This window comes from Argentina silus (assembly GCF_951799395.1).
Source record: "Argentina silus genome assembly, chromosome: 12".
NCBI lineage: Eukaryota > Metazoa > Chordata > Actinopteri > Argentiniformes > Argentinidae > Argentina > Argentina silus.
The window spans coordinates 1,213,518-1,234,353 of NC_139666.1; the positions used below are offsets into that span (position 1 = coordinate 1,213,518).

Consider the following 20,836-nt stretch of genomic DNA (forward strand, 5'->3'; position numbering starts at 1 on the left):
TTCAGCAGCAGCTTGAATCGAGGAAGCAGGAAGGATTACTATCAGAAATCAGGATTGTGTCTGCAACTAATTACTGTCATTAAACACACAACAGAGCATAACTAGACAAAGGCAAAGACATGAAATGGGCCATTAAAGCATGAGTTGAAGTGTGGCAGGCCGTCGGCCGCCCGCCAGCTTGCTGTCAGGGGAGAGCAGCTATACACCACGGGAGTGTGGCAGCAACACAGTCAGAACAGTCAAACCCAGAGTCCTCGGAGGCCGAGCTTTTGGAACCCAATCTCCGCAGGGGCCTCTGGGACACGCAGCAGTGTAAGAGGATGGGGTGACGAGAAAACCCCTGAGAACAGGCGGGAAACAGGAAGTGTGTTGCTGTAATGGAGGACCATCACAGCACTGAGCAGCCAGGAATAGGACATGGAGCTGGGGGGAGGGAAGCTGGGGGGAGGGAAGCCTGGGGGGAGGGAAGCCTGGGAAAACTCTGTGTCCCGTCAGAGAAAGTGGATATTTTCAGTGAGAGAAGTACAACCAACTGGAGAAAGGGCACGGACACGTCTTTGCTCTGTTCTTTGGCTTCGCCCATGTCAGAACCCGTGGGTTTCCAGAAAGAAGTTCATAGCTGTAGAATGTCCACCGTCAGCAGTCCTAAGAAGTCTGTTCCTCAAACCACTGACTCACACAAACACACACACACACACACACACTCTTTCTCCCTCTCTCCCAAAGATAAAACACTCAAGCCTCTGCCCAGGCAACCATGTCCTCAGATATGCAAACACACTCTGATTTTTAAGCTCTGGTCAATTAGCAGGCGTCCATCATGCATGCTTAATCTGGACCGCAGCATTACAGACCTGACATCTGTCGGTAAAACAGCCCAATGCTCTGGGACAATTAGTGACATTATGAGTGTATGTAAGGTAATCAACTGCTTAAAGAAATAAAAGATGAAAGAGCTTTTAGATGAAGGGTTAGGATTAGTTACTACTTTATTAAATGCTTTTTTTTCTGTATGTATAGTTTTATAAAGCATGACAAGAACAAAGTGATGAGTCATACAAGTTTTGGCAGTTATGTTGGCAGTTATGCTAACAATCATTAGGCATTGTCACGTGCACATATGAGGAGGCTACTTAATAATTGATTTTGTTGTGAAGATAATCCACATTGCTGGCCAGGATGACGGACTTGGGCCTTTCTCTTTCCAGAATCATACTGTTAATCATTTATCTTCATCTTCCATTTTTTGTCTTTATAACCCAGACCGGTCCTTTTATAGGCCAGTCCAGATTCAGGGAGGAAATGAAGCATGCTAGTCCAGTGTTAACAATTCGTGCGTCCAAATACAACCCATGTCGAAGAGGCACTTAGTGCAGTGCCTGTGCAAAATAACCAGGGCGTATTAAAAGCCATTTCCTGTCCTTAAAAACAAAAAGGGTCCCCTCAGGTAGTCACAGACACAGCCCCCTCAGGTAGTCACAGACACAGCCCCCTCAGGTAGTCACAGACACAGACGGTTCAACACATTTGCTTCCAAATGACTGCTTGCCAGTCAAAGCAAAGTCAAATCGGTTTCCTGGTAACCAGGCTGATGCTTTTGCACTTAGAAAGAAATGTTGAAAAAACAGTTTATTGACTGTGTTTGTTTTTGTTTCTTACTGCATTTCTCTTCCGTTCTGGTCAAAGATCAGTCCCCCCTGTGGCGCTCAGTCCCCCCTGTGGCGCTCAGTGGCGTAGCACGCTAAGGCGCGTACCATATCATCGCAAGGTCCCTGGTTCGATTCCGGCCATCGACATATCCTGCATGTCATCCCTCCTCTCTCTCACCCATCCTTCCTGTCAATCTCTACTACCTCTGTCCCAATAAAGCAGATAAAATATATATATATTTTTTAAAAACATCTGTCCCCCTGGAGAGCTTAGCGGTTTACAGCCTCATTAGCATTACTGTGCGTGTTCCAGCGTTGAGTGAGGTTGATGCTGGATACCCACGGCAGCGGCGGGAGCCAATGAGAATCAGTCTTTTTCCCCTGTTGCTTTTGTTGGTGACTAACATGCCAATCAGTTCGTCACCCAAACTGTCCAACGTTTTAACAAAACATTTTAAAAGTTGACAGTTTTTCCTACTTGAACCAGTTATAGCTCCAGTGCTGACTTTGATTCGAATAGTTTGGCAGAATCAGAAGGTAACCATTGTCACCTTGACGTGGGCCAGTGGGAACGTTTTAGAGCCTTATTGATGATTTAGTGCATTATTGGTACTAATTTGTGGTGGTCAAAATTCACCCGTCACCAATATGTGAGTTTCCTCAGAGAAACCGTGCAAAGTGATGCTCTGAATCCTGATTTTTTTGCGTATTATTTAAATTAAAAAATGAACAATTAAAAAGTACTACATGCTTTTAAATATGGAATCCAACTATCATGACTTCCATGGGTGTTATGTAATGCATGGGAGCATGGCTTGGTTACGGTAATGCATGGGAGCATGGCTTGGTTACGGTGATGAACTGTAAGCCGAGGTGATGTTTGCAGCTTCCCCTACGCTCGCACATCGCCTGCACCATTGTTTGTTGACACGCAAAGGTTAGAGGTCATTACAGTGGTGACGCTGAATTCAACCGATTTTAACCGCCCTGCATTTTTGCGTTGTTGAGAGTTGACATTGTTGACATGATCTTTCAGTTCTCTATAGTGTGTTCTGTTCTCACACTGTCTGAACACAGCGTTATACTGTGTGCTCTTGGGATCACTGCAGAGCACAAGAACACAATGTGAATCACAGTCATAGTCTCTCATAGTGCCAATCATAACATTAATATTAAAGAGGGAAAAAAAACTTTTTGTAATCATGTTGTTTCATAAGGTATAACTTCCAAAATCATGAACTATCCCTTTAATCTCTACAGAGGGTCCCGATTTAGCATTTGGACTAGCGGTACCATCAATTATCCTCATGTGTGATTCTGGATGGTGCTGTGATTCTGTCCACTAGTTTGGCTGCAGCCTGTAGACGGGGTGTCTGGGCCGGTTGGCTCGTTTGAAGGCCGGCTCTTTGGTGACATTAGTGGCGTGTGAACTAGACCGGGATGTTGGGTTTATTAATCCAGGGGGGCTGGGGGGGGGCGGGGGCTGGGGGGGCTGGAGCATTCCAGCAATCCCATGCAGCCTCTGGGGTGTGTGTTAATTCTCAATGAGAGGTGTGTGTGTGTGTGTGTGTGTGTGTGTGTGTGTGTGTGTGTGTGTGTGTGTGTGTGTGTGTGTGTGTGTGTGTGTGTGTGTGTGTGTGTGTGTGTGTGTGTGTGTGTGTGTGTGTGTGTGTGTGTGTGTGTGTGTGTGTGTGTGTGTGTGTGTACGCGCGCTCACAGGGGTTTGTCTAAGTTTTAGTAGTGTCAGTATTGTCTGATTGGCTCATACTGTAACTGTTTTCATTACTCATGATTTTAGTAATAACAGTTAACATTGTAATTTGATGCATTCCTTATCAACATATTTGTATCAAGGTTTTGCCTTTAGTAAAAAAATAAAATGTGGAAAGCCCACAATCTGCACAGGACATAACTTTGAGATCTTGGCTATCAAAAAAGCTGTGGTAGTCATGAAAATACTTCCAGATTGTTTTCTTTGTGTGATTTAGAAATTGTAAGAAGGCTATTATATTTTATTAGTGGGCTTCATCAAGTCCAACTATTGTTATTGGTCATACATATTATTATTATTATTATTATTCCAATTCTTCCGATTTTTCAGTATGCCACTCCAGCTTTTAAGCAATTCACTTTGGATAAAGGCGTCTGCTAAATGCCGTAAATGTAAATGTAATGGAACTTTCACAACTCTTGAATAAAAACAACAGGAGACCTGCAGAACACGTTCTTAGAATGATTACACAACAATGCTCTCTCTTAGCTACCAGTTCTACCCCACTGACACCACTCTCAACCAACCAACCAACCAACTCTACCACTCTCAACCAACCAACCAACCAACCCACTACCCACTCCACTGAACTATCTATCTAACTGCTATAGATAGATTTGAGGGTCATTTTAGGTGCATAGCCACTGAAAGAAGAAGCAATTTTGTGTCCACTTCTACTTTTAGTAAATGACTGGTGTACCAGCCTTCTTCCATATGTATAATTATATTTCGTTGCGTCATTATTGCTTCAGCTTTGTGTTGTTCTACTTGTTATCAATCATTGGCGCTTCGCATTTGAGCATGTTTTTGGTTTTTACAGTAGGCTGTGTACAGTTACACCAGTTATGTCTGTCAATATGTTATATACAATATGTAAGCTCTCAAACTTACAAAATGTGGTATTCGGATGATTTTTATTTTTATGTCTGTTTTTGTGCACGGTTTTGATTTAATTCAATGATGACACTGTTAGACTGATGTCAACAAATAAATGTCTCTGGACGTCACTCAGGGTGCGTTGGTTAATGGGTAATGAGGCCCGGGGCTTCTGGTGCTGAACGTTAAGGCACAAGGCCCTGCTTTTTCATGAATGAAGTCCCAGCTGAGGGGCGTCTCTGGTGTAACCCCTGTATGGAGATGTGCATCGTATGCCTGTCCCTGTCCTTGTCAGGACACAGCACCAGGAGCACAGGAACACTGTCTTTGTTATGTACCAATGGCATGGCATTCATGTGGTTTCTGTTTTGTGTGGTAATGTCTCATTGGTTTTGCATGTTTTCTCTCTCTCTCTCCATCTCTCTCCATCATCCTGCTTGGTTAACGTGTGTTTGTAAGTATATGATTTATCTACTTTTCCCTGTAGTTTACATGCTTGCTTTCCTCCTGCCATGTTTCTGTCCCTCTTGTCATCCTCTTGCTCCCTCCAGCGCTTTCCTCCTCCTTCCTGACTGAGGTCTTTCCTCCTCCTTCCTGACTGAGGTCTTTCCTCCTCCTTCCTGACTGAGGTCTTTCCTCCTCCTTCCTGACTGAGGTCTTTCCTCCTCCTTCCTGACTGAGGTCTTTCCTCCTCCTTCCTGACTGAGGTCTCTTCCACATGTCCTCACCAGACGTTACTCCCATCACTCAGACATGAACAAGTGACATCAGCGGTTTAAAACAAATTCAGTCCACTTCAACTGCAGCAGCCATGCTCTGAAAAGCACACCAACACCTACTCTTATGAGCCCAACATTAGTCACTCTCTATAAAATGGAGAAAATAAGCATGTCCCGCATAAATTGCGTGAGTTCTAAAATGACAGTGACAAGAGATGCTCGTGGCCGGAGCACCTGAGTCGCGGTTTGGAGGCTCGGCTCAGACGGCCAACAGCAGCGATGTTTTGACTGTGCTGTGAGACTGGCAGAATGTCCATCCCACCCGATAACACACCCCACTCTGCCATTCAGTGGCTGAGCTGCATGTGGCTACATGCCATGGCAGCTCCCACTCAGCTGTGCCAGAGCGGTGCCAGAGCGGTGCCAGAGTGGGCCACAGCAATCACTCCCAAATGTGATGATAGTGATGGTGCTGTATGTCAGCAGGGCTGTTTAACCCCTTCATTGCACCCGGATGCCTTTAGCCTTTCCACTGCGGGGCACACGACTCCACACGGCTCCACAACAACCACCTGATAAGCCCCTTATTTAACCTGACAAGAGTGTATCAGGACTCACACAAAGCAGTGCACTCAGTACACACACACACACACACACACACACACACACACACACACACAGCTCAAACAGTATACCCAATATATATATTAGTATATTTTCCTTGTGCAAAACAGCAGTGAACTGTGCAAAAAAATACCTAAAAACTCAAACTTTCATTGTACAGTGTGACAGCTGGAAGCATGCAGATATCAGGTGTTAATGCATACCCTGCCATGTTAATGCACACCCTGCCATGTTAATGCATACCCTGCCATGTTAATGCACACCCTGCCATGTTAATACACACCCTGCCATGTTAATACACACCCTGTCATGTTAATGCACACCCTCTCATGTTAATGCACACCCTGTCATGTGTTAAGGAACATAACACCACTATTGACACACAGCCTTCTGACTTTGGAAACTGGAAACCATGAGTTTTGTTATTGGAATGATTAGGGAGATTTGTGTTTCTTGAGGTCAACTTTGCTTACCCATATCAATAACACACCAACTCTCTCCTCAAAAGTCTAACTCCTTGGACTGTTCTGAACTAACTAAACCTCCTCTTTGTGACAGAACACAACTAACTCGCACTAATTGACCCACTTTGCCCTTTGTACAGTGTGGACGTAACAAAGGGGATAAATGATTAATGGGAGATATAGAAAAAAACATATCGGTGATTAAGAATAACATTTCCAGAGAGGGGTATTTCATTCACATATACATTACTAGTCTTAGATCTTGTGATTTCAGTACAGTTAGGCAGGGTACGACTGTCTTACTGCTGGAAGGGACCTTCATACATTTCTTCTGCTACATTGGTATCTGCTATAGCCTCCCTCAAGATATTGCCCATGATTTCATAACTTATTAATGAAAGTGCTGCAGTCTAACACAGATCGCCTTGTTTCTCTGTTTTTGTCCGTGTGGCTGTTACTTCCTCAGGAGAAGGAAGGCGGGCATCCTGCCCAGTCTTGAGGACTTGCTGTTCTACACCATCGCAGAGGGCCAGGAGAAGATCCCCGCCCACAAGTTCATAACAGTGAGTAATATATGGCCGTACCACAGTGAACTTTCAACTAATATTAAATCCTCCACCATCCTCATTTTTATTAAAGGGGCGATCTGGGATTAATACAACAACAAAGCGGTCGCCCCGCCACTTTTTCTAAACAGCTGAGGAACGGGGCTGGAGCGAGTAAAACAAGCCTTTATTAGGGGCTCTGATGGGGTAAGTTGAACTTGGCTCATGAGGCATTTACAGTGCCCTCCAAGTATTGAAGGAGGAAGCATTTAGTCTTCTTTTAGCTCTGTACTCCAACAGTTTGGATTTGAAATCCAACAATTACTATGGGGTCAATGTTATTTTTTTTCTTTCAAATTGGTTTCACCATTTAGAAAGTTATAAATTTTTTGAACATACTTCCCCCTATTTCAGGGCTCCAGAGGTATTGGAAAAAATCATATAATGTCCAAATGAAGCATTCATGTTTAGTATTTGATCGACAATCCTTTGCATGTAATAACTGCCTGAAGTCTGCGATCCACTGACCCCACCGGGCGCTGGGTGTGTTCTCTGGTGATGCTCTTGTAATAACCATCATCACCATTAACATATGTCATCATTTGCACATTCTCTGTCAACAGCTGCCCTAGCAGCCTCCACGGCCTCTCAGGGTGTCTGCTACTGGCCTCTCACATGTTTAACTGCTGGAGTTGAGTCATGGGGAGGTGGTTTATGGATAGGATATGTGTTTCTCCCCGGCCCTGCGGCTGGTCCTTTGTTTAACATTATAAAACATTTACACGCTGCTGAAGGGCTTTGTTATCTCTCCCACGCACCCCCGCTATCATTGTTGTCATAAGACACACACACACACACACACACACACACACACACACACACACACACTTGTAAACACAGTTTTATTACTGCTGCTAATCTAATCTTAATTTGCCTGTATTACACCGTGTCCGTAAGCGTTGACACTCTGCCCTGGGAATGAGAAGTGTGTCACAGAACCTCCTGCATTGTCATTGTTGTTTTGTTGAATGGCGTTATCACGTGTCACATCCTGTGTTTCTTTCTCAATGAGTCTCTTGTCTTTTTCAAGGAACTTGGGATGATTTCATAAGGTAGTTCTAAGAATTCCCCAACTGGCAATGTTAATGTGCGTGCCCAGAAATGATCTCATCCCTCAGCAGGATTGTGTGTTTGAAACAGAAAAGAGACATTTTGGCATGTAGCTGCATTTACACACCCATGGTGCGGGACATTGGTCCGTCTCCATATTAGACCCCTTTTGAGCTCGTAAACCCAAACTTGGAATGCCCCTTTAACCCTTTCTGTTTCTGTCCTCTCCGCAGGCTCTTAAGACCACAGGGCTGCGCACAGGAGACCCTCGACTGAAGGAATGCATGGACACCCTCAAGGTCACCCTAAAAAACACCTCTGACGGAGTCATGCTGGACAGACACCTCTTCAAGAAGTAAGTCCACCAACACACCCTTCATGAGTTTGAGTTTCATGCTATTCCTAATTACATTAGACATTGCCTGTTTGATCAAGCTCTGTGACAGGGACTATATAGCTTTTGAGTCTTTGAACCATGCAGTTTGTATACCCAAATACACCCATTAAATATGTTGCATTCCATTGTCACTCCAACTTCCCTATTTGTTTAGACATTGCCTATTCACAGAAATGCAAAGGTACAGCAATGGAGGCGTGTCTGTGTGTGTGTGTGTGTGTGTGTGTGTCTGTGTGTCTGTGTGTGTGTGTGTGTGTGTCTGTGTCTGTGTGTGTGTGTGTGTGTGTGTGCGTGTGTTCCACATAACCTGTAAAGTGGAACATGGCAGAGGTGAATAGGACAGGGTGACATGTTCAGATGTCCACTAGTCATTAGTTCAGTCATTCACAGCCTTTCTGTCATTGTGGCCATGCTGAAGGAAACGAGGAGAATCTGGCCCAAATGAGGCATAACTGCTTGCATCATTTACTAATCTCTTCAACCGATTGGTATTCAATAAATTCAATCCGGTAGTCCTGAGGTAACAGTCCCCTTGCTCTCATGAGAGTATTTAATATCTTCCATTGTGGATACAGGTTAAATTAAGCACATTTAAAGTTTTTTTAATAATATTTTAAACCATTTCAAATACGTATTTTACTGAGTTCTACAAGAGTAGTTAACAAAAATGAGCAGTCTTGTAGGTCCCCTGGACTGAGGTTGAGAATCCCTGCTGTTCTCACCACCAGACAGTAGTGAAGCAGATCTCAGTCCTCTGTCCTCACATCTACCTCCTCCACTGCCCAGGTGCGTCCAGAGCAACATCGTCCTGCTCACACAGGCCTTCCGCAAGAAGTTTGTCATCCCTGACTTTCAGTCCTTCTCCTCCCACATCGACGAACTCTACGAGAGTGCAAAGAAGCTGACCGGTGGCCAGGTGGGTAGCCATCCCATTAAGGTGGGTCAATGTTGTCTCCTCCATTTCTTCCCTCGTCCTCCTCATCCCCCTCTTCTCTCTCTCTCTCCTCTCTTACCTCTACTATTTCACTCTCTTCTTCCACCTCCTCCCTCTTCACTTCATCCCGCTATTCCTCTGTTGATCCCTATCTATTAGACTGGCTCCAGTCCACTATGACACCTTATTCCAATATTAATTCCACCATGACTGTGATTGGTACAGTAGGATGTGTGATTGGTACAGTAGGATGTGTGATTGGTACAGTAGGATGTGGGTTGCTTAGTTGGGCAGGGTATGATGTCCCACCCTTGCCCTTCAGGTATTAGAGTGGTCTTATTTGTGTCTTCTCTCCTTTGTCCTCAGGTCGCTGACTACATCCCACAGCTTGCCAAATTTAGCCCAGACCTGTGGGCCGTGTCACTGTGTACTGTAGATGGACAGAGGTAAGACGTGTGGAAGGTCACTAGGACTCTAAGAAGACCAAAGATTTATATCTATATATCATGTATATCATCATTTTAAGTCCAAAAATGGATTCCAACCATCAACAAATGGTCCGCTTGTAAAATCAACACAATCGTGACACAATGTGTTAGTACTAAGGATAGGAAAGAAAGATATGTTTGATTTAGTTTGTCTGGAGCGTTGTATGGGTAGGGTTTGATTTAGTTTGTCTGGAGCGCTGTATGGGTAGGAGTTGCACTCCAAGTCAAGCACATCTGAAGTAATTGAAAGAAATCAAAGATTTTGACCCAGATCTGAGTTCCTGTCTCACAGTGATGAAGTTGTGATGTCAGTGTCATGCTGATTAACGTGTCTGTCCGTCTCGGGACTAACCTCTGTCGTCTCGGGACTAACCTCTGTCTATTTCGGGACTAACCTCTGTCCGTCTCGAGACTAACTTCTAACCCCTGTCCATCTCGGGACTAACCTCTAACCCCCGTCCGTCTCGGGACTAACCTCTAACCCCCGTCCGTCTCGGGACTAACCTCTGTCCATTACCACTTCCTGTCCCCTTCCTCAGACACACGGTAGGTGACACCAAGGTCCCTTTCTGTCTGCAGTCGTGTGTGAAGCCCCTGAAGTACGCCATCGCCGTGCACGACCACGGCACGGACTACGTACACAGCTTCATCGGGAAGGAGCCCAGCGGCCTGCGCTTCAACAAGCTCTTCCTGGACGAGGACGGTGAGCCACACTACTCGCTGTTAACACCCATTCTAAACGGAAGAACAGACACACACCCCTCATCACACCGTATGTCGAAACGTATAGTACCAGTCAAAAGTTTGGACACAAACTTGCCAAGAGTGGGCAAAGCTGTCATCAAAGCAAAAGGTGTAGAATTCATCTAGAGAAGAATCTAAAAGATAAAACATATTCTGGTTTGTTTAACACTTTTTTGTTTACTACATAATTCCATATGTGTTCCTTCATAGTTTTGATGTCTTCAATATTAATCTACAATGTAGAAAATAATAAAAATAAAGAAAAACCATTGAATGAGAAGGTGTGTCCAAACGTTTGACTGGTCCTGTATGCAGCTATGGTCACGGAAACCCTGTAATCCCTGGGCTGGTGCTTACAGAGCAGTGATGTGCTTTAGCCCCTGTGGCCCTGGTCTGAGAATCCCCTGGCTCAGGTACAGGTATAGCGGTTGCAGTCTTTGGGGCTGTTGTGTCAGGGGATTAATCGCCAGAGGGCGAAGAGATGTGAGTATAATACTGCCCTAAAGTCTCCATTAAGTTATCAAAGGGTCATGGGGTCACAGGTCAAATGCCAAACTGTTTTAAGTGACGACTTATGGATTGTGAAATGGGCCAGACAGTTTGCGGATTGCAATTTGCGGTGCCTTTAACTTCACCTATGCACTAACAAGGTGTTCCAGCACACAGCTTTGAGACCTTAATTGAAGTTAATCACTAAGCCCAAACTTAATCCTAACCTCACCCCAACCCTCAATGAAGGACAAGGAGCTCAAACAGTCAGCTTTGTCAGAGATGTCACAGCTGTTCACTGCGGGTCGAATCCTAACTTGAGATCTGTGCGTGTAACTCGATGTTCGGTGCGAATCTCTCATTGACCTCAGTGCTTGATTTACGTTAAAGTCAAAGTCATGAACGCGGAACTCAAGATAGAAAATTACAATAATATTTTTTTAAATATTACATTTGCTATGTTCACTATTAAAACATACTCTGTTGGATTATCATTGTATAGTGTTGATAGGAAGTGTGATTTATTCACTCTGCATTTCCACAAATGTGTAATCCTACATTTTTCAAAAGTCAAACCTTCTCCTTCAATACAGTATGGACTGCAGATAAATACAGTCTACATGTACACATTCTTCCAGGAACATGGTGTTTATGTTAACTGTAGATAAAGTAGATTTGAAATCTCGTTTGTTTTTCTCAGATAAGCCACACAACCCCATGGTGAACGCAGGCGCGATCGTCTGCACTTCACTGATCAAGGTAAGAACTGTGTTTCTGTGTTTCTCTTTGGGTTTAGCCTTCATACCAGTTGCCACGAGGGCAGGTGGACTTACACCTGCACGTTCAGGTGGACTTACACCTGCACGTTCAGGTGGACTTACACCTGCATGTTCAGGTGGACTTACACCTGCACGTTCAGGTGGACTTACACCTGCATGTTCAGGTGGACTTACACCTGCATGTTCAGGTGGACTTACACCTGCACGTTCAGGTGGACTTACACCTGCACGTTCAGTGCCTGTGTCAGTTTCTCTGGTCTCTCTTATCTGTAAGATGTAGTCCAGTTCACATGAGGTAGACAACAAAGGGCTGTACATCACAGTATGTTTCTCCAGCTTTTAACACGTTGTTGTAATCTAAACTAAGGGTGTTTAAAAACTAAAACACTTCTAAATGTTTAGTGTCAGGGAAAGTTTCGCTGTTCAGTGAAGAAGAGTCAGGGATTCTGGACGCATAAAGTGCTGTTATGCAGTTAAATCAACTAGCTGTTGATGTATGGCTCTGATCTAGTGGGTTCATCCAGCTGTGTCTGTGTGTCTGTGAGGAGCCTGAGTTGCTGCAGGCTTCGGCTTCTCTGATCAGCTCCTGATGATGCTTCTCTCTCCATTTGGCTGGTACTCTGTAAGCCAGTTCAGTAAAGCTTGCATTTCACCGTGTCCCCTTCCCTCTGTCTGTGTGGTTGATGTTCAGCATTTCACCGTGTCCCCTTCCCTCTGTCTGTGTGGTTGATGGTCATCATTTCACCGTGTCCCCTTCCCTCTGTCTGTGTGGTTGATGTTCAGCATTTCACCGTGTCCCCTTCCCTCTGTCTGTGTGGTTGATGTTCATCATTTCACCGTGTCCCCTTTCCTCTGTCTGTGTGGTTGATGTTCAGCATTTGTCAGACCGAGCATATGATAATTAGGCTCCGTTGTCACCATGGTGATTCATTTCAAAGTTGCTCGCTGTATTATTTGTACTCTCTTAAGCCTACGACTGTACGCAGACTGAGAGGGATACAGTTTGTACGTTGTTGTTTTTTTTATGTTTTTGTTTTCATTTGACACCTTGTAAAACATGTTTTGTTCAGGGATTTTTCCGAACGTTCAGTATTCCAGTTTCTTTCAAACGTTTAATGTGGACCCGGGATGCAGCAGGGTGCCTTAGTATATGGTGAATACCGCCCCAGGGCTCCAGACTAAGCTGTCCTCTTGCACCAGCATGATTCGGTTGCCACTGGATTCAGAGACAACTTGTGTGCTGTGACATTCCTCTACTCATTAAAATGGTCTTACTCTTTACAAACACATACAGAAACGCGTATAATACTCACTACATAGCCTGCCTCTTCTGTGGTCATGGAAACACATGTTTTTGATCATGACATTGCAATTGCATTTGTGAGAGAAGGTAGTTCCTGGCAGCATAACACAGAGAGCACTGACCAAGACAAGTCACATTGATTCACCTGGGAGAGAACCTGTTAAATTAGCCTTTTAAACTACTTTCCACACACAGAGTCTATCAAACATATAAAGCACTGCAGATCATTCAACCTCTAAAGAGAAAAACTAAATAGATTTTCTGACTGGACATTTTGTGCTGCTTTGCTGAAAGCCTCCACTCTGTCTCTGTAATGTTCATACAGGATATACACTGTCCATATTTACCACAACTTCAGGGTACGAAATGAACACCCGCCAAGCGCAGATCGGCCTTTACCTCGTGGCGGGTCAATCTTGCAGGGATCCTCTGCCACTCTGGCGGGTGCTTCTGAATGGCACCACTTTAGGCTGCATCATCACAGTTTCTAGACCTCTTTGAGATCATACTGTCTATTGATCTGTGTTTTGAGGTTGACATTTTGGCCACAGCAATCTCCTAAAGTCAGGATAGACGTGTTTCACTTTGCTACAGTGAGTAGTTCACTGGAGTTGAATCCAGACTTCTGGAGTAGAGAGACCAAAATAAGAAAACAATGGTTCACGGTCCCATTACTTACGCAGGACACTGTATTCCTTTGAGGACTAGACTGCTGACGATGGGACATACGTTGACAGTGTCTACTCATCAGATCCCTCTGTGCTAGATGTGCATCACATCCCCCCACCGAAGTCTGTAGTCTAGATCTGAACTGTATTACACTAAACGTTCTACAGTCAGGACAACTTTGAATTGTCATTGTTTTGTGAAAGACAAGTGAAGAGGTGTTTCACAGAGTAACATTGACCAGGCTTTCCCAAGTACATACATTGATACAGACATGTTATATACACGTTTTTCAAAGGCACCATGCACACACGACTCCTGTGAGGTAGCTAACTCTCTTCCGTTCTGATCTGAGGTTGTTTCTTTCCATCCAAGGTCACACTGTGTTGATCATTCTGTTCATACTCTCATTCCACTGTGAAACGTCAACCTTGTGGCTGTCTACCTGCAGGAAATGCCACAGTCAATACATAACTGTATGTCTGTGCCCCTCCATTCCCTGTCTCTGTGTATACATCCTGTATATGTGCTGTTTACAGTAGCATAGTGTAGGGTTGGGCAAAGACACTGTACAGTATGTTTCCATGACAACACCTTGGCCGAACCCAAACTGTGTAACATGGTGCTGAAGGCTTGTGTTGTTGTTGTTTTTTTTGTATGTTGTTGCATATTTTCCAGACTTAGGATCTGTGGGATATTATGACCACTGCTGCAGGTCAAAGGACGTTGGTAATTTTTCTTCCTTTTCCATTTCTTCCTTCCTTCCCCACCTCCCTCTCTCATTGAACAAGCCTGGATAGAAAGCAGTCCATGTAGCTCCATCTAGCTGCTCTTTTAACATGTCCATCAATGTAACTTATGTTTTTGCTTTGTACAGTAAATAACTCCTAAATGTACAATTATACAGTAGGTAGACTTGCCAATATGACATCATCATGCACAATGGGGCGACTTTCCATACTCAACAAATCTGCCTCGGCTGCTGCCATTGGCTCGTCTTAAGCAGTACGGCGTGTATCGGGAATTGTTATTGGACGCTCGTCCAGTTAGACCGTAACCTTAACCTTGACCCTTAGCATAACTATTTGTAAAAGTAGTTATGTAGTAGTTAAGTTTAACCTCAACGTAACAATTCCTTACTGCGTCTTTTTTGCTGACCAATTTCAGGGTCGTTGGCGATACCCGTTGGCTAACTATCTCTGACCTTTAACCCTTAACCTGACCGTCACCAATCTTATGACTTTACCGTAAACGAACTCTAAACTTAACCAAGAGTAGGGGACAAATTGTGTCTAAAAATGTCACAGTAGGATTCGATCCGATACTAGCCTGTGTTGGTCTGTAATGTCGGTGGGTAGAATAAGGAAGTAATAACTTAGTAACATTACTGGAGGTGAGGTGGTGAGGTGGGGATGGAGGTGAGGTGGGGATGGTGGTGAGGTGGGGATGGTGGTGAGGTGGGGATGGTGGTGAGGTGGGGATGGAGGTGAGGTGGGGATGGAGGTGAGGTGGGGATGGTGGTGAGGTGGGGATGGAGGTGAGGTGGGGATGGTGGCGAGGTGGGGATGGAGGCGAGGTGGGGATGGTGGCGAGGTGGGGATGGAGGCGAGGTGGGGATGGTAGTGAGGTGGGGATGGTGGTGAGGTGGGGATGGAGGTGAGGTGGGGATGGTGGTGAGGTGGGGATGGTGGTGAGGTGGGGATGGTGGTGAGGTGGGGATGGTGGCGAGGTGGGGATGGAGGCGAGGTGGGGATGGAGGCGAGGTGGGGATGGAGGCGAGGTGGGGATGGAGGCGAGGTGGGGATGGTAGTGAGGTGGGGATGGAGGTGAGGTGGGGATGGTGGTGAGGTGGGGATGGAGGTGAGGTGGGGATGGAGGTGAGGTGGGGATGGTGGTGAGGTGGGGATGGAGGCGAGGTGGGGATGGAGGCGAGGTGGGGATGGAGGCGAGGTGGGGACAGGCGGTTGTACCAGGAGCCGCATTGCAGATTTTAACTCTTGTTATTGTTGATGTATGTAAACAGGAAGTTGCCCTGTTGTTTGAAGTCATATTGTCTGCCTTTTTAGTACACAGGTTCCTGTACAAATGTCACCAAATGCCACAACAATGTCTGTTAGCCATGTGTAGCTGGATTTACCTGCTCTGGACTGAGATGAAGGCGGCGTAGAGCCTAGTAGACATGCATGCGTTTGCCTCTGCCATGTCTACCAACACTAGCACAAGTATAGAGATTAGAATCTAGTTTGCTGTCAAGGTACAAGGAAGGTGATTTTCTTCAGTGGTACAACTTTCCTTCTGTCTTCCTCCCTCTTCCCTGTCCTCCTCCCTCCTCCCTGTCCTCCTCCCTCCTCCCTGTCCTCCTCCCTCTTCCCTCTTCCCTGTCCTCCTCCCTCTTCCCTGTCCTCCTCCCTCCTCCTCCTCCCTCCTCCCTGTCCTCCTCCCTCTTCCCTGTCCTCCTCCCTCTTCCCTGTCCTCCTCCCTCTTCCCTGTCCTCCTCCCTCTTCCCTGTCCTCCTCCCTCCTCCCTGTCCTCCTCCCTCCTCCCTGTCCTCCTCCCTCTTCCCTGTCCTCCTCCCTCTTCCCTGTCCTCCTCCCTCCTCCCTGTCCTCCTCCCTGTCCTCCTCCCTTTCTTCTGAAAAGCTGGTGACACGCTCCATGCTAGCTCTGATCCCCAGAGCTGTTCAGAGGACATGTGTTAGCCTTAATCCACACCCACTACAAGGTCCTACACACACTCTCTCTCTTGCACTGACATACAGTACAAACATGCTCACACACACACACACACACACACACACACACACACACACATTCTCTCATATGTATATGCATCACATATCTGTGTTTGCCTAATCAAACATATCCACTTAAAGAAAACAAATACAGTAATAAACTGTATTCAGAGATCTTATCGACTGTATATACTGATATCTATCTATCAATATTATCTATTGATATACTGATATCTATCTATCAATATTATCTATTGCAGATGTTCTTTGAAGTGAAAGATCTGTATTTAGCCTTTTGCCTTTTGTAAATTGAAGTGTGATCCGTTCATTTGGTACACTAAAGGAAATGTAAATGTTACTTGGTATATATCATATACTATACTATACTATACTACAATATACTATACTACAATATACTATACTATACTATACTACAATACATAACGTGATTAGGATGTTTCACCTTTGTCCTCTCATTTAATTCCAACTAAAGCCCACTAACTGTCTTTTTGTGTCTATTGACTCTATAAATCAATATTCCTCTCTTTCTCTGTAAATATCTAACATCAGCACGATTTTTTTCATTAATTTCAAAGTGTATGTACTTGCAGTGTGTAGATTTTCCCGAAGCTCAGTTAAGATCAAAACCTTGTGTTGCCAGATCAGTTTGGTGGTGACTGTGTGTTCACTGTCTTGTTGTAATGCATTTTTTGCAGCCGACTGGAGCACAAACTGACTCCATATCTGTCTGTCTCTTCTGTCTTTCAGCAAGGAGCAAGCAATGCTGAAAAGTTTGACTATGTGAGTAAATCTAAGTTCTCTTACAAACACAAACCTTTTTTACTCACAGAATAGGATTGTTTTGTCAACATTCTTTCTTCGCTTCGTTTCCTAGGTGATGAACTTCCTGAACAAGATGGCAGGAAACGAGTATGTGGGCTTCAGCAACGCCACGTATGTAGCTGTCTTTGTGTTTGACTGTTTATTGGGTTTCTGGACCTCTCCATTGTTCATTTGTTCAGAGCTAATCAGAGGGGGCTCATGATAACGTGGAAGAGAGAGATTTAATTCTGAGGGAATGTGAAGGGTAAATGTCAACATGCGAGCCCCCAGACACATGCGGGTAGCCAGCCCACAGACACATGCTGGTAGCCAGCCCACAGACACATGCTGGTAGCCAGCCCACAGACACATGCTGGTAGCCAGCCCACAGACACATGCTGGTAGCCAGCCCACAGACACATGCTGGTAGCCAGCCCACAGACACATGCGGGTAGCCAGCCCACAGACACATGCGGGTAGCCAGCCCACAGACACATGCTGGTAGCCACTGTGGAATGTTTTTCCCCCCACTGACGGGGTGTGTTCTTTGTGACCCAGATTCCAGTCAGAGCGTGAGTCAGGAGACAGGAATTTCGCTATCGGCTACTATCTGAAAGAAAAGAAGGTCAGTACTTGATGGTGGTGGTGGACCGGGCTGGCTCCAAGGCGGGGGGGTATGAGGGACCGTGCCCTGTGTGTGTGTGTGTGTCTGTGTCTGTGTCTGTGTGTGTGTGTGTGTGTCTGTGTCTGTGTCTGTGTCTGTGTCTGTGTGGGTGTCTGTGTCTGTGTGTGTGTCTGTGTGGGTGTCTGTGTCTGTGTCTGTGTCTGTGTCTGTGTGTGTGTGTGTGTGTGTGTGTGTGTGTGTCTGTGGTAATGTATTTGCCAAGACCCACCAATCTGGTTCCAAACAATAGTTTCATAACTTCACATAAGGACTGCTATCTCACTCTCTATCTTTGCCTTTTCCGTCAAAGGAAATACTCTCATTTCTGTAGTTTTTCAAATGCAGTCCAATGATGTTCAGCTCAACAGTAATTTCAACATATTGCAGAGATGTAATTGGTTTGTCCCATATTTCTCCCCATTTATTTTGTCTTCTTCTGCAGTGTTTCCCAGAGGGGACGGACATGACGTCCATCTTGGACTTCTACTTTCAGGTGAGTACAGACGGCCCAAACCAATATAAAGTTCATGCTTGACTGTCTCTCTCTCTCTCTCTCTCTCTCTCTCTCTCTCTCCCTTTCTCTCTCTCATCTCTCATGTGTGGGGCTTAAAGTGTATCATTAATGCATTGTATGTGTGTAAATTCTCATATTTTGTGTGTGTGTGTGTGTTTCTAGCTGTGCTCCATCGAGGTGACCTGTGAGAGTGCCAGTGTCATGGCCGCCACCCTGGCCAATGGCGGCTTTTGTCCAATCACAGGCGAGCGTGTGCTGAGCCCGGAGGCGGTGCGGGACACGCTGAGCCTCATGCATTCCTGCGGCATGTACGACTTCTCTGGCCAGTTCGCCTTCCACGTGAGTCCAACGCCGCCCGTCCGCTGGGAACCTACGGCACAGAGGCACCACTGTACCCTGGAATTCTGGGGAAAGATGACATCAATGCACCTTCTGCGGATCACACAATATCACACAACATCACACAACATCACACAACATCACACAACATCACACAACATCACACAACATCACACAACATCACACAACATCACACAACATCACACAACATCACACACTATCACACAACATCACACACTATCACACAACATCACACATCACACACTATCACACACTATCACACACTATCACACACTATCATACAATACCACACAATATCACACAACATCACACAACATCACACAACATCACACAATATCACACAATATCACACACTATCACGAGGCGCTGCATAGATATTGATGCGCATCTCAGGCTAGCAATAATAATAGGCCTACTAGGGCAGAATTGCTTATAATCATGTCTGGTGACTACCGGCTCTGAACACGTCTGGTGACTACCGGCTCTGAAGACGTCTGGTGACTACCGGCTCTGAAGACGTCTGGTGACTACCGGCTCTGAAGACGTCTGGTGACTACCGGCTCTGAAGACGTCTGGTGACTACCGGCTCTGAACACGTCTGGTGACTACCGGCTCTGAAGACGTTTGCTTGGCCTTGACTCATGTAACATCTAGCCTGTCTGCTGACGAGGGCTTTCACCGTTTTGGAGTTTTAATTCGGGCTTTTTATGGTTCACCATTAGAAAAGGTCTTTACAGTTTATTGAAGACAGGCAGTGTATTACTCTGCTTTCTGGCCTTTTCGACAACGAGAGGTAGATCACTTCTCAGTCTCTGCTGTCCACACACACGGGGGCAGTGAGAAGTGTTGTGATATTCAGCACTTCAGTCTGTGAATGTCTCATATGAAACTACTTATATTTACATTTACATTCATGGCATTTAGCAGACGCCTTTATCCAAAGCGACTTACAACAAATACATTTGTTTAAGTAAGTGAATCATCTATCCAACAGACATCATAAGATAAAGTAATCAATGCTCGGACCAGGGTTAGGGTTAGGGTTTCTGCGTTCTTAGTAGGTGGTGGTTGTGGACTCTGCTCTCTGACATCACACTCTGCACTTTGCCCACACCGTTGACATGCTATTAACTCTAACCCTAACCCTATTAATAACCTGCTGTTAGAAACATAAAAACATACTTCTGCCCCCCCTGATTTAAACGTGCGGGGGAGGGGGGGGGGCAGTTGTGTAGTTTGGATTGTGGGTCTAGAGTGATAATCGGTAATGTCTCTCCTCCCTCTCTAGGTGGGCTTGCCAGCGAAATCGGGGGTAGCAGGAGGCATCCTGCTGGTGGTGCCCAATGTGATGGGCATCATGTGTTGGTCTCCTCCACTGGACAAGCTGGGCAACAGCGTCAGAGGCATCCAGTTCTGCACGGTATGGAATCACGCACACACACACACACGCATGCATACACACACACACACGCACGCACACGCATACACACACACACACACACATGCATGCATACACACACACACACACGCACGCATATGCATGCATGCCTACACACACAGATACACAAGCCCAACCCTGGTCCCTGATATGTGCATATCAACCACATATCAACCACATATCAACCACATATCAACCACACGTACAAGTGATTTCAACTTGCCTCCTGCAGCTTGAACAAGGGACTGTGAGTGGAAACAATGGGTGTGGTGTCTCTGTCATCACAAGCATCTCTCTCTCTGTCCTTTCAGGACCTGGTGTCTCTCTTTAACTTCCACAACTATGACAACCTGAGACACTTTGCAAAGAAGCATGATCCTCGCAGGGAGGGCGGAGATCAGCGGGTAAGTACACACACACACACACCCTCCCAAAAACTAGCATAGGTCCTTTTGATGTGTGTCTGTGGTGCTGAGTTTGCTGTAGTCGAGTGGGAGTTATTTGTAAGGGTCCCTACCAGAAGCAGGCTCTCCTTCTCTATCTAACCCCACTAGGGGGCGCAGTGAACGACATGGACTCCAGGGTGAAGTTGTCCCTTGCCACAGATCTAGGATCAGCATACCCACACCAAACCCCAACCTTAACAATTAGAAGGGAAACGCAAAACTGACCCCCAATCAGTGCCTAGGGGCAACCTCACCATAGTCCAAGAAGCAGCATCTGCCCCCTAGAGGAAGATTGTGGCCCTG

General features: G+C 45.6%; 1 protein-coding gene across 5 annotated transcripts in view; it reads left to right on the top strand.

The window, feature by feature from the left end:
- Positions 1-20,836, top strand: part of glsb (glutaminase b) — a 41,633-nt gene that overhangs the window by 6,463 nt on the left and 14,334 nt on the right. For 4 of the 5 annotated variants that reach the window (XR_014554540.1, XM_083681938.1, XM_083681940.1 and 1 more), the window contains exons 2-14: positions 6,570-6,666; positions 7,992-8,113; positions 8,942-9,071; positions 9,456-9,535; positions 10,117-10,280; positions 11,511-11,569; positions 17,058-17,090; positions 17,185-17,243; positions 17,670-17,736; positions 18,218-18,268; positions 18,452-18,628; positions 19,938-20,069; positions 20,399-20,491. Coding sequence is in view for 4 of the 5 variants with exons in the window: in XM_083681938.1 (XP_083538064.1) it covers positions 6,570-6,666; positions 7,992-8,113; positions 8,942-9,071; positions 9,456-9,535; positions 10,117-10,280; positions 11,511-11,569; positions 17,058-17,090; positions 17,185-17,243; positions 17,670-17,736; positions 18,218-18,268; positions 18,452-18,628; positions 19,938-20,069; positions 20,399-20,491 (1,264 nt within the window). In the remaining variant the exon portion in view is untranslated. The remainder of the gene's footprint in view (positions 1-6,569; positions 6,667-7,991; positions 8,114-8,941; positions 9,072-9,455; positions 9,536-10,116; positions 10,281-11,510; positions 11,570-17,057; positions 17,091-17,184; positions 17,244-17,669; positions 17,737-18,217; positions 18,269-18,451; positions 18,629-19,937; positions 20,070-20,398; positions 20,492-20,836) is intronic. The other variant, XM_083681939.1, reaches the window with a different exon arrangement.